Source organism: Palaemon carinicauda, chromosome 28 (genome assembly GCF_036898095.1).
Source record: "Palaemon carinicauda isolate YSFRI2023 chromosome 28, ASM3689809v2, whole genome shotgun sequence".
Taxonomy (NCBI): domain Eukaryota; kingdom Metazoa; phylum Arthropoda; class Malacostraca; order Decapoda; family Palaemonidae; genus Palaemon; species Palaemon carinicauda.
Window position 1 is genome coordinate 70251978 of NC_090752.1, and position 13259 is coordinate 70265236.

The 13259-nt window shown below is 45.1% G+C and overlaps 1 protein-coding gene across 9 annotated transcripts in view; it reads left to right on the forward strand.

The window, feature by feature from the left end:
- The window catches only part of LOC137621653 (constitutive coactivator of PPAR-gamma-like protein 1 homolog), a 252439-nt gene that overhangs the window by 218522 nt on the left and 20658 nt on the right, over window positions 1-13259 (forward strand). For all 9 annotated transcript variants that reach the window (XM_068352131.1, XM_068352133.1, XM_068352132.1 and 6 more), the window contains one exon: window positions 11727-11806. In XM_068352131.1, coding sequence (XP_068208232.1) covers window positions 11727-11806 — 80 coding nt within the window. The remainder of the gene's footprint in view (window positions 1-11726; window positions 11807-13259) is intronic.

The following is a 13259-nucleotide window of genomic DNA, read 5'->3' on the forward strand; positions in this document are numbered from 1 at the left end:
TCCTTCAGATGAGGAAGTTGCTGTTCCCCCTCCTACTGATATTCCCTTGAGGACTCTGTCAGATGGAGAGGAACCTAAAGCTGCTTAGCCCTCTATGGACTTTAAATAAATCATGCTGATTTTTAAGGATCTTTGTCCGGATCTTTTTGTAACTGCTGCTCCTCGTTCGCCTAAACGTCAGAGCTTACACTAGGCCTAGCTACTTCGAAGCCGTTGTTTTATAAGCTAGTGCTCTCTCGCTCTTCTAAGAGAGCTTTACGTTTGCTAGGCGACTGGTTTATCACCAGGAGGAGTTTGGGGGAGACAGCCTTTGCTTTCCCTTCTTTTAAACTGGCTTATAGAGCGAGAGTCTGATATGACACGAGAGAAGTTCTCGGCTTGGGAGTTCCTGCCTCTGCCCAGATAGACTTCTCAAACCTCATAGACTCTCCCTGGCGCCTGGCCATGAGACGCTCCAAGATTTTACAGGTCGACTTCACAGCTATTTTCGAGCCTTTGAAGTTTTGCTGTACAATTATGTCATGCATAAACAAGGCTTTCAGGGATGGCTCCAATGATCTGACAGCCACGTTCTTTGCAGGAACAAGTCCCTCAGGGATGGCTCCATGATTTGGCAGCCATGTTCACTGCAGGAGTACGTAAGAGGCAAGTGCGCTCAATGTGTTCATTGTCAAGACAAACTTCACGATGAAGTCTACCAGGCTGTCTTGACAGCATTTATGGAAGGCGACTGGATGGTCTCTCTCGACCTTCAGGAGGCATACTTCCACATTCCTACACACCATGATTCCCAACCGTTTCTGAGGTTTGTTTACAGGAATGTGGGGTACCAGTTTCGAGCCCTGTGCTTTGGCCTCAGTCCTGCGCCTCTCGTGTTTACGAGGCTCATGAGGAATGTGGCAAAATCCCTCCATCTATCGGGGATCCGAGCCTCCCTGTACTTGGACGACTGGCTTCTCAGAGCATCGTCCAGTCTTCGCTGTCTGCAGGATCTACATTGGACGTTGAGTCTGGCCAGGGAGTTGGGACTTTTGGTCAACCTAAAAGTCCCAACTGATCCCATCCCAGATTATTCTATATTTGGGGATGGAGATTCGCAGTCAAGCCCTGCTCGAAGTCCAACTAATGCTGAAACGAAACGTTTATTCAGTCAGGAGTTGGAACAGTCTCGTAGGGACTCTCTCATCCCTGGAGCAGTTTGTCTCACTAGGGAGACTACACCTTCTGCCTCTCCGGTTCCATCTAGCCTCTCACTGGAACTAGGACAAGACATTAGAGACGGTATCATTCCCAGTCTCCGAACCAGTAAAGGCATGCCTGAAATGGTGGGACAGCAATATCAGTCTGAGAGAGGGACTATCCCTAGCAGTCAAGAACCCAAACCACGTGTTGTCCTCAGACGCGTCGGATTTGGGTTGGGGTGCGACCCTGGACGGTCGGGAATGCTCGGGTCTGTGGACCTCAAGTCAGAAGAGCATGCACATCAACGGCAAGGAGCTATTAGCAGTCCACTTTGCCTTGATGATATTAGAAAGCTTCTTCGAAACTTAGTGGTAGAGGCAACTCAGACAACACCACAACTTTGGCGTACATCTCCAAGCAAGGAGGCACACACTCCTTCACGCTGCTCGAGATCGCAAGGGTCCTTCTCTTATGGTCAAGAATTCGAGGCATCTCCCTGTTGACGAGATTCATCCAGGGGGACTTGAACGTCTTGGCAGACTGTCTCAGTCGGAGGGGTCAGGTGATACCCACGGAATGGACCCTCCACAATGACGTGGGCAAGAGTCTTTGGGCTACTTGGGGTTAACCCACCATAGACCTCTTTGCCTCCTCGTTGACCAAAAGGTTACCAATCTATTGCTCTCCAGTCCTAGATACAGAAGCAATCTACATAGACGCGTTTCTACTGGATTGGTCTTTTCTGGACCATTCAAGATAGTCAACAAGGTACTGCAGAAGTTCGCCTCTCACGAAGGGACAAGGTTGACGTTGGTTGCTACCCTCTGGCCCGCGAGAGAGTGGTGCACCGAGGTACTTCAATGGCTGGTAGACTTTCCAAGAAGTCTTCCTCTAACGGTAGATCTGTTACGTCAGCCCCACCTAAAGAATGTCCATCAAAGCCTCCCCGCTCTTCGTCTGACTTCCTTCAGACTATCGAAAGACTCTCAAGAGCTAGAGGCTTTTCGAAGGAGGCAGCCAGTGCGATTGCAAGAGCTAGGAGAGCTTCTACCATTAGAGTATACCAGTCGAAGTGGGAAGTCTTTCGAGACTGGTGCAAGTCAGCATCTGTGTCCTCGTCCAGTACCTCTGTAGCCCAAATCGCAGATTTTCTTTTACATCTGAGAAAGGTTCTCTCCCTTTCAGCTCCCACGATTAAGGGCTACAGGAGCATGTTGGCTTCGGTCTTTCAACATAGAGGCTTAGATCTTTCCAACAATAAAGATCTCCAAGATCTCCTTAAGTCTTTCGAGACCTCTAAGGAACGTCGTTTGGCAACTCCTGGATGGAACTTAGACGTGGTCCTAAGGTTCCTCATGTCAGACAGGTTTGAGCCATTACATTCAGCCTCCCTGAAGGATCTCACCCTCAAGACACTTTTCCTAGTGTGCTTGGCTTCGGCTAAAAGGGTCAATGAACTTCATGCCTTCAGTAAGAACATCGGCTTTTCTACAGAAAAAAGCCACTTGTTCACTTCAACTTGGTTTCCTGGCCAAAAATGAACTGCCTTCTCGTCCTTGGCCTAAATCTTTTGATATTCCTTGCTTATCAGAGATCGTAGGCAACGAACTGGAAAGAGTATTATGTCCTGTTAGAGCTCTTAAGTTCGATTTAGCTCGTACTAAGTCATTACGAGGGAAATCTGAGGCATTATGGTGCTCAGTTAAGAAACCTTCATTGCCTATGTCAAAGAATGCTTTGTCATATTTTATCAGATTTTTTTAATACGAGAAGCTCATTCTCACTTGAATGAGAAAGACCGATGTTTGCTTAAGGTTAAGACGCACGAAGTTAGAGATATAGCAACCTCCGTGGCCTTCAAGCAAAATAAATCTCTGCAAAGTATTATGGACGCGACTTTTTGGAGAAGCAAGTCAGTGTTCGCGTCATTTTACTTAAAAGATGTCCAGACTCTTTACGAGGACTGCTACACACTGGGTCCATTCGTTGCAGCGAGTGCAGTAGTGGGTGAGGGTTCTACCACTACACTTCCCTAATTCCAATATCCTTTTAATCTGTCTCTTGAAATGTTTTTAATATTGTTTTATGGGTTGTTCGGAAGGCTAAGAAGCCTTTCGCATCCTGGTTGATTTGGCGGGTGGTCAAAGTCATTTCTTGAGAGCGCCCAGATTAGGGGTTTGATGAGGTCCTTTTGTATGGGTTGCAACCCTTGATACTTCAGCTCCTGGGAGTCTTTCAGCATCCTAAGAGGATCGCTGGGCTCCGTGAGGAAGACAGACTTACAAGGCAGAGCAATCGTCTAAGTCAACTTCCTTACCAGGTACCTATATATTTTGGTTTTGTTATATTGATAACTGTCAAAATGAAAAAACTCTTAGCTTATACGCTGTAAACTTAATTAACTCTGGTCTCTACCCACCGCCTTGGGTGTGAATCAGCTATTATATATTCACCGGCTAAGTTAAATATTTAAAAATGATATTTTAATTATAAAATAAATTTTTGAATATACTTACCCGGTGAATATATAAATTAATTGACCCTCCCTTCCTCCCCAATAGAGACGCAGCGGGACAAGAAGAATTGAAGGGTTTGTTTACATGCAAGAGTGGTATCTGGCCGACAGTTGGCGCTGGTGGGCACACCCGCAACCTTCATAGCGATCGCTCGCGAGTTTTTTGAGTGTGTTTTCTGTCGAGCCGCAGAGTTGCAGCTATTATATATTCACCGGGTAAGTATATTCAAAAATTTATTTTATAATTAAAATATCATTTTTATGTATTTTCTATTTTCTCATTGTTTCTCCTCATGAGGACATTTGATAAGATTACAAATAAGGGTAGGTGTGATACATTATATGAATTAACACTTTTATTGTTTAGAATTACATTGGTAAGAAAAATATTTTATTTACTAAGTAATTCACGGTCATAGTTGCAATAGTATCGCAAAGAGTTTTAACGCATAAGAAGTTCCCAGGTGGGGGGTAATGTCATTAGTGCACCTCACGCTGTTCACTCTAGGCAATACTTTAGGGTTTCCCAATGGTCCCTAGCCACATTTATTTTGTATGCTTTAATGTAACTTCTTTATTGAGTTTTTCAACATTTTTGTAGCCTTAGTGTAACTCCCTTTTTTCAATATTAATCTTACCCGATGATCATGTAGCTGTCAACTCTGTTGCCCGACAGAAATCTACGGTCGGGATACGCCAGCGATCGCTATACAGGTGGGGGTGTACACAACAGCGCAATCTGTGGTCAGGTACTCCAGTACTTCTTGTCAACACCACCTCAATTTTTCCTCTGTCGTGCCGCCGGCAAGACCTACATGGATACGCTGTTGATTCTGGAGTTATTGTTCACGATTTGGTGATGTATTTGCTCTAGAGTTTAGCCTTCGCTATTCAGGAAGCTTTAACATTAGCTTAGCAAGTTTTTGGAATTAATTTGATTTAATTTTGGTGACGAAGAGAGTATTAACTCTCTTTCACTTTTAAATGGCCGACCCTTCCCTTAGCGGAAGTGTTGGTGTTGAAGAGAGTATAGACTCTCTTTCTTAATTTTGCTTAACAAAGTTATAGATTTATACGACCTTTCCTAATAGTAGGCGGTCTTTTCTTGGAACCGAAGTTAATTAACATTGAGCCCGTCATATCGTTTTTGCCTGTTAAGATTTTATGCTATTTTAATTTTAATGTTTTTGAAAGAATTTCTTTGATAGTCTCGTACTGTTTTCAAAGTTGAACTAACGTTTTGTTTTGTCTCCGCAGTTGTTGACGTTCAGAACGTTCAACTTGCGCTCTATCGTTACGATAGAGAGAGAGTATTCACGGTTTCACGTTGCAGTAAGAGTAAACCGATTCTAGCGTTTTGTTCATTCTTTCTTAGCTTAAATGGTTTTAATTCTAATAAAGGAACTTTTTATTTGGGAAATCTTTCAGTTTTTTTCCTTTAACAATAATATGTTTTAACGATATATATAATTGGGCTCATCTCTCAGGTTCTAAGTCAAGAGAGAGAGAGAGAGAGATAGAGACGGAGGGAGAGAGAGGAGGATAAACGTTTCGTTCAAGCGGGTAACGTTGTTATCGTTTTTGCTCTTCTCCCTAGTCTCTTTAGGGGAAGAAGGTAAACATTTCTAGAGTTTTATTCTTGTTCCCAGGCTTTATGTGGTGAGAGATTTTAAACGTAGTTTATTTGATCTAGTGTTTAGTCTCTTTTCCAGCCACTGATTTTTTTTTTTTTTTATCTTTCATTATGTTTTTCTGTTACATTGTAATACTGTTTTCGCAATTACTAACTTTTAATGAAGGATAGAATTGCGTGTTTCAGGTACAAACCACTTAAAGTTTCGAGTTCAGTGAAATAAGTGCAAACAGAAATTCAAAAGTGATAAAGTGATAAGCGCAAAGTGTTACAGTGTTGCGTTCGAGGGTTCGTCTGTTCGTGCCAGTTGTTCGCCTAGTCTGGGACCTCTTACAAGCTCCCAAGCCCAGGGGAGAAGTAACGTCGAAGGACTTATGGGTTCATCAGGCCTTGATCGACGAACAGACGTTTCCCTCCGTGGTTTCGGGTGTACCCACTCACGTAGCCGACATGATCACCCCACCCACACAAAGACGAGAGAGCCCATTTATTCCTCGTCTGCGGAAGAGGTTTCTCGCAGAAACCATGGACCAAATCTTGCAGCTTCTAAGTGCAAGTCGGTCCCTTCCGCGCAAGTCCAACTCCTAGGTGTAGCCATTAGCACTGGGTCAGTTCGGACTTGCTGCAGTACGACAACTGCACACCTCCCAGAGAGGCAAGGTGGTACCGCAACAGGCAGTAACCCCGTCTGTTGCCGCACCAGCTGTTTTAGACCCTCAGTCTCAACGGACAGTAGCTCCGTTTGTTGTTGTCTTTCATAGACCCTAGTGGTCCATGCTGCAGACTATACAGTCTCAGCTTGCTCCTTCATACAGGAGTATCATGCTGGAAGGTTGACAATGTAGCCTGTTAACCTACAACCCGCCGAGGTTGTGCGCTAAGCAGATACTACGGCTGCCTGCTCCCACCCTCCACCTGTGAGAGCTCCACCTCCGATGCGCAGTCCACCCTGCCAGACGCATGTTCTTGCTGCGCCTCCTGCTTTCATGCGTGAGTTGCCGCATCGGGAGTTGCCGGGTTCCAGCACTATGAGGCAACCTCCTCAACCCATGAGGCAGGAGCCTCATGCTATGCGGCAACCTCCTCTACCCATGAGGCAGGAGCCTCATGCTATGAGGAGCCTCAGGCTATACGGCATCCTCCTCAAACCATGAGGCAGGAGCCTCATACTATGCGGCAACCTCCTCTACCCATGAGGCAGGAGCCTCATGCTATGCGGCATCCTCCTCAAACCATGAGGCAGGAGCCTCATGCTATGCGGCATCCTCCTCAACCATGAGGCAGGAGCCTCATGCTATGAGGAGCCTCATGCTATGCGGCATCCTCCTCAACCCGTGAGGCAGGAGCCTCATGCTATGCGGCATCCTCCTCAACCCATGAGGCAGGAGCCTCATGCTATGCGGCAACCTCCTCTACCCATGAGGCAGGAGCCTCATGCTATGCGGCATCCTCCTCAACCCATGAGGCAGGAGCCTCATGCTATGCGGCATCCTCCTCAACCCATGAGGCAGGAGCCTCATGCTATGAGGAGCCTCATGCTATGCGGCATCCTCCTCAAACCATGAGGCAGGAGCCTCATGCTATGCGGCAACCTCCTCAACCCATGAGGCAGGAGCCTCATACTATGCGGCATCCTCCTCAACCCATGCGGCATGAGCCTCATCCCTTGCAGCATGGGCCTCATCCCATGCAGCGTGAGCCTCATACCATGCAGCATGAGCCTCATCCCATGCAGCATAAGCCGCATGCCATGCAGCATAAGCCGCATGCCATGCAACATGCTCTGCATACCTTACAGCATGCTCTGCATACCTTACAGCATGCTCTGCATACCTTACAGCATGCTCTGCATACCTTACAGCATGCTCTGCATACCTCACCGCATGCTCCTCAGTCACACATCTTTGGTTGTTGCCAACTCACAAGACTGTCAAGCAGTTTCATAACGTTGCCTTCTGGTCTGCTGCTTTTGCACCAGTGAAACCCTCACTGAGAGAACTTAGCTTTTCTCGGATATGGTTCCTGTAGATGAGAAAGTGCTATTCTCCCTCCTTCTGATATTCCCTTGAGGACTCTGTCATTTGGAGAGGAGCCTTAAGCTGCTTAGCCTCCTATAGACTTTTGTTTAAGCATAACATGCTTCCAGGGAGGGTAATGGTTCCGCTTCAGTCGCTAACCCCGTCTGTTGCCACACCTGCTCCCATAGACCTTGAGCTTTGTTGCAAGACATGCAGTCCAAGCTTAGTCCTTGTTAGAGGATTTTTTGTTTACGGAGTCAGTGTGTCACTGGGAAGACGTTCAACAACCAGCAGAAGTGACTTGTTGTGACGCAGTGCGGCAACCTCAGCAACCCGATAAAGAGTTGTCTGTACGACCCAGACAGTCTAGACAGTTTCAGGTTGTCGCTGTACTTCCTCGCTTCCCCATGGTTGACAGTTCACAGACTGTGCAGCAGTACCATGATCTTGTGTCCGGCTCCGTCAGACGACTGGCTTTTAAGAGCTCCCACAAGTCGTCGCTGTCTGGAGATTCTCAGATGGACTATGGATCTGACCAAGGAACTGGGCCTCCTGGTCAATTTTGAGGAGTCCCAGCTCGTCCCATCCCAGACCATTGTCTACCTGGGTATGGAGCTTCAGAGTCGAGCTTTTCGGGCTTTTCCGTCGGCCCCAAGGATCTACCAAGCCCTAGAATGCATCCAGAGCATGCTGAGAAGGAACCGATGCTCAGTCAGGTAGTGGATGAGTCTAACAGGGACACTTTCATCGCTGGCCCTGTTCATCGAGTTAGGGAGACTCCACCTCCGCCCCCTTCAGTATCATCTAGCTGCTCACTGGATAAAGGACATGACGCTAGAGACGGTCTCAGTTCCTGTTTCCGAAGAGAGGAGGTCTACTCTCACGTGGTGAAAGAACAGCTTTCTTCTCAAGGAAGTCTACCTTTGGCTGTTCAGAAACCCGACCGCCGTCTCTTCTCGGACGCATCAGACACGGGCTGGGGTGCGACTTTGGACGGACAGGAATGCTCGGGAACATGGAATCAGGAGCAAAGGACACTTCACATCAATTGCAAGGAGCTGTTGGCGGTTCATCTGGCCTTGATAAACTTCAAGTCCCTCCAGCTTAACAAGGTGGTGGAGGTGGACTCTGACAACACCACAGCCTTGGCTTACATCTCCAAGCAGGGAGGGACTCATTCGTGGAAGTTGTTCTAGATCGCAAGGGACCTCCTCATCTGGTCAAAAGATCGAAAGCTCACGCTGGTAACGAGGTTCATTCAGGGCGATATGAATGTCATGGCAGATCGCCTCAGCCGGAAGGGTCAGGTCATCCCCACAGAGTGGACCCTTCACAAGAATGTTTGTAGCAGACTTTGGGCCCTGTGGGGTCAGCCAACCATAGATCTGTTCGCTACCTCGATCACCTAGAGGCTCCCGTTGTATTGTTCTCCGATTCCAGACCCAGCAGCAGTTCACGTGGATGCTTTTCTGCTGGATTGGTCCCATCTCGACCTGTATGCATTCCCGCCGTTCAAGATTGTCAACAGGGTACTTCAGAAGTTCGCCTCTCGCAAAGGGACACGGCTGACGTTGGTTGGCTCCGCTCTGGCCCGCGAGAGAATGGTTCATAGAGGTACTGCAATGGCTGGTCGACATTCCCAGGACTCTTCCTCTAGGAGTGGACCTTCTACGTCAACCTCACGTAAAGAAGGTACACCCAAACCTCCACGCTCTTCGTCTGACTGCCTTCAGACTTTCGAAAGACTCTCAAGAGCTAGGGGCTTTTCGAAGGAGGCAGCCAGAGCGATTGCCAGAGCAAGGAGGACATCCACTCTCAGAGTCTATCAGTCTAAAGGGGAAGTCTTCCGAAGCTGGTACAAGGCCAATGCAGTTTCCTCAACCAGTACCACTGTAACCCAGATTGCTGACTTCCTGTTACATCTAAGGAACGTAAGATCCCTTTCAGCTCCTACGATCAAGGGTTACAGAAGTATGTTGGCAGCGGTTTTCCGCCACAGAGGCTTGGATCTTTCCACCAACAAAGATCTACAGGACCTCCTTAGGTCTTTTGGGACCTCAAAGGAACGTCGGTTGTCCACTCCAGGCTGGAATCTAGACGTGGTCCTAAGGTTCCTTATGTCATCAAGATTTGAACCTCTCCAATCAGCCTCTTTTAAGGACCTCACATTAAAAACTCTTTTCCTCGTGTGCTTGGCAACAGCTAAAAGAGTAAGTGAGATCCACGCCTTCAGCAGGAACATAGTTTTCACATCTGAAACGGCTACATGTTCCTTGCAGCTCGGTTTTTTGCTAAAACGAGCTTCCTTCACGTCCTTGGCCTAAGTCGTTCGAGATCCCAAGCCTGTCCAACTTGGTGGGGAACGAACTGGAGAGAGTACTTTGCCCAGTTAGAGCTCTTAGGTACTATCTAAAAAGGTCATAACCTTTACGAGGACAATCAGAAGCCTTATGGTGTGCTATCAAGAAGCCTTCTCTTCCAAGGTCTAAGAACTCAGTTTCTTACTAAATCAGGCTTCTGATTAGGGAAGCACATTCTCATCTGAAGGAAGAAGACCTTGCTTTGCTGAAGGTAAGGACACATGAAGTGAGAGCTGTGGCTACTTCAGTGGCCTTCAAACAGAACCGTTCTCTGCAGAGTGTTATGGATGCAACCTATTGGAGAAGCAAGTCAGTGTTCGCATCATTCTATCTCAAAGATGTCCAGTCTCTTTACGAGAACTGCTACACCCTGGGACCATTCGTAGCAACGAATGCAGTAGTAGGCGGGGGCTCAGCCACTACATTCCCATAATCCCATAACCTTTTTAACCTTTCTCTTGAATACTTTTTATGGGTTGTACGGTCGGCTAAGAAGCCTTCCACATCCTTGTTGATTTGGCGGGTGGTCAATTCTTTCTTGAGAAGCGCCGAGGTTAAAGGTTGTGATGAGGTCCTTTAGTATGGGTTGCAGCCCTTTATACTTCACCACCTAAGAGTCGTTCAGCATCCTAAGAGGATCGCTACGCTCAGTAAGGAAGACGTACTTAATAAAGGCAGAGTAATGGTTCAAGTCGTCTTCCTTACCAGGTACTTATTTATTTTATGTTATTTTTGAATAACTAATAAAATGAAATACGGGATACTTAGCTTCTTTGTCAACATGTATGCTGGTCTCCACCCACCACCCTGGGTGTGAATCAGCTACATGATCATCGGGTAAGATTAATATTGAAAAATGTTATTTTCATTAGTAAAATAAATTTTTGAATATACTTACCCGATGATCATGATTTAATTGACCCACCCTTCCTCCCCATAGAGAACCAGTGGACCGAGGAAAAAATTGAGGTGGTGTTGACAAGAAGTACTGGAGTACCTGACCACAGATGGCGCTGTTGTGTACACCCCCACCTGTATAGCGATCGCTGGCGTATCCCGACCGTAGATTTCTGTCGGGCAACAGAGTTGACAGCTACATGATCATCGGGTAAGTATATTCAAAAATTTATTTTACTAATGAAAATAACATGTTTTTACTGTTTCTGTTTAACCTTATAACTTTTACTTCCTTTGGGGGGGTGGGGGGGTTCCACATTGCCCCTGGGCAACGAATGCTATCCCAGGCCACAGCACAACGACATATGAACTAAATTAATAAATACCTCCTTTCAATCCATTTTAGAAGCTACAACAGATCATTTCAGAAGCTATAACAGGCTCCTTACATTATCAATTGTTTTCAACCATGACATGTGAAACCATGTGATGGGGAAGTATGTTGCCTTGTGTGCCCATTAACAGTACAAAAATACAAGTGACAGCACTCTTACCTCAGCCAGCTCTTATTCCTGGTAGTCAATCTGGTATCTTGATCTTGGAATGTAATTTTTATCTTTTCCTTATTCATGGTTTGTTGTCAAAATCAATTGATCCCCTTATTATTGATATGGTTCTTTTCTGATAGGATCTTTAGTCTTTAGTTTTCCTTTTTGGCGAAGTTTCCCGTTTTTCTATTGCTTACCTCTTTTCTATCCTTGATGGTTGAAGAACTAGGATTTCATTTGTGGTGTTCAAGATTGGATTTGCTTTCAGGTGAAGAGAGCCTCCATGATTGATAGCATCTGAAACTTGATGCAGTATTTTATTATTATTGTAACTTTTTCATTATTTGATTTCAAAAGTAACTTGTTTTGTCAGACAAAAGATAGTTGAACTTTTGTAATGGAAAATGAAGGCTATTTGTAATTGATGTGTTTGTCTATAAAAGTTACCTAAGTCATTGCTTACTGATTTTTCTTTCATCCTGCAGGTGCTGTAAGAACTTTATTTTTTATCGATTATTAATGGATACTTAATCTAAATATTGCAATAGATATTTACCATCCTTGATATTGCAGGCTAAGCGCCGAACAATCAAGAAACGAGAAGTTCGTCCCATGCGTGGTCGTGGTAGTGGAATGGACACCCCAAGCAATAGGTAAGTGTGAGAATTAGGAGTAAGCAAATTGTTAAATGTAATATCAGAACTATTTTTGATTACTTTTAAGAATTACCAGTAAATTTTTCCAGCTATAAGATCTATTAAAACAAAGTGGGCTATGTTGTAAAGAATTTTAAAATGGTCAACAGATTTTTATTCCAGAATTTGTAAAAACATCTGAGTGTGTAAAGGAAGTACTTTCATGCTACAATTAGCAACATTTGGGGCTTCAATTGTTTCCATATAAGGAAATCCAGTGGGGTTATGATGGAGCAGAAAAATTTTCATTCACCAGTGATGCAATATTAATGTTACACCCTATATTGTGCAGTTCATGTTTTCTTGTGTAAACAAACTTACTGCTCTGTAAGCTGACTAGTAGTACTGAACAGCAAATAGAATGACTGTATGTACAGTCCGTTATACTGTACTTTATAGTAGTAATACATATCAATGTTATTTTTTATGTACTCTGTCTATTATGCCTTATTATATCACTTTTGAGAACTCTTTTAAGAAAAGAAAAAATTTAAACTAAATGTTGTATTACTCCAGCAGCATCACAAATTTCACGTTTGATGTGGCTTTAGATTCATAGTTTTCTTTGTACCCACAAACTTAAGTCCTAGTGATACCAGTAAGAATAATATAGAAAAATTAATGACCTTGAAACCATAATGCAAAAGGATTAAGGACTTGGCAGGCAAAAACTACATCCGAGTTTTATTGCTCAGCATTTAGGTATCTCTCTCTCCACTTTGATTACTTTCCAGAAGAACAGGGGAGGTGTAAGAAACTATTAAACACAGAGCTATGAAAAACACGCTTGAACCTTCACAGGTGCTAAGAAGGAATGATGGGAGGAGCATGGGTAGTGGTAGTGGTGGTGTTGGTGGTGGTGTGTGTGTGGGGGAGGGGGGGGGGCAGTAGCCGTAGAGAACGGCACCTCGTAGTAACGGGGGATGTTGAGGAAGGAGAAGACTAATTGGTAAGGGACCTCTGGTAGTGGTTCCACACGCCCCAGTTACTATACCGACACCCTATAAGGGTGAGCGAGCTGGGTATATTCCTGGCATTCCATGCAACTTTTTTCTCTGGTATATTTAGCAGTATTTATACTTTAGAAATGGTGCTATAAGGAGCATTTCACGGAGCGACACAGGTTGAGCACAGAAATAGATTTTTCCTTCGTCAAAATCCCTTTCTTGCAACAGAAAAAAGTGATTTTGACGAAGGAAAAATCTATTTCTGTGCTCAACCTGTGTCGCTCCGTGAAATGCTCCTTATAGCACCATTTCTAAAGTATAAATACTGCTAAATATACCAGAGAAAAAAGTTGCATGGAATGCCAGGAATATACCCAGCTCACTCACCCTTATAGGGTGTCGGTATAGTAACTGGGGCGTGTGGAACCACTACCAGAGGTCCCTTACCAATTAGTCTTCTCCTT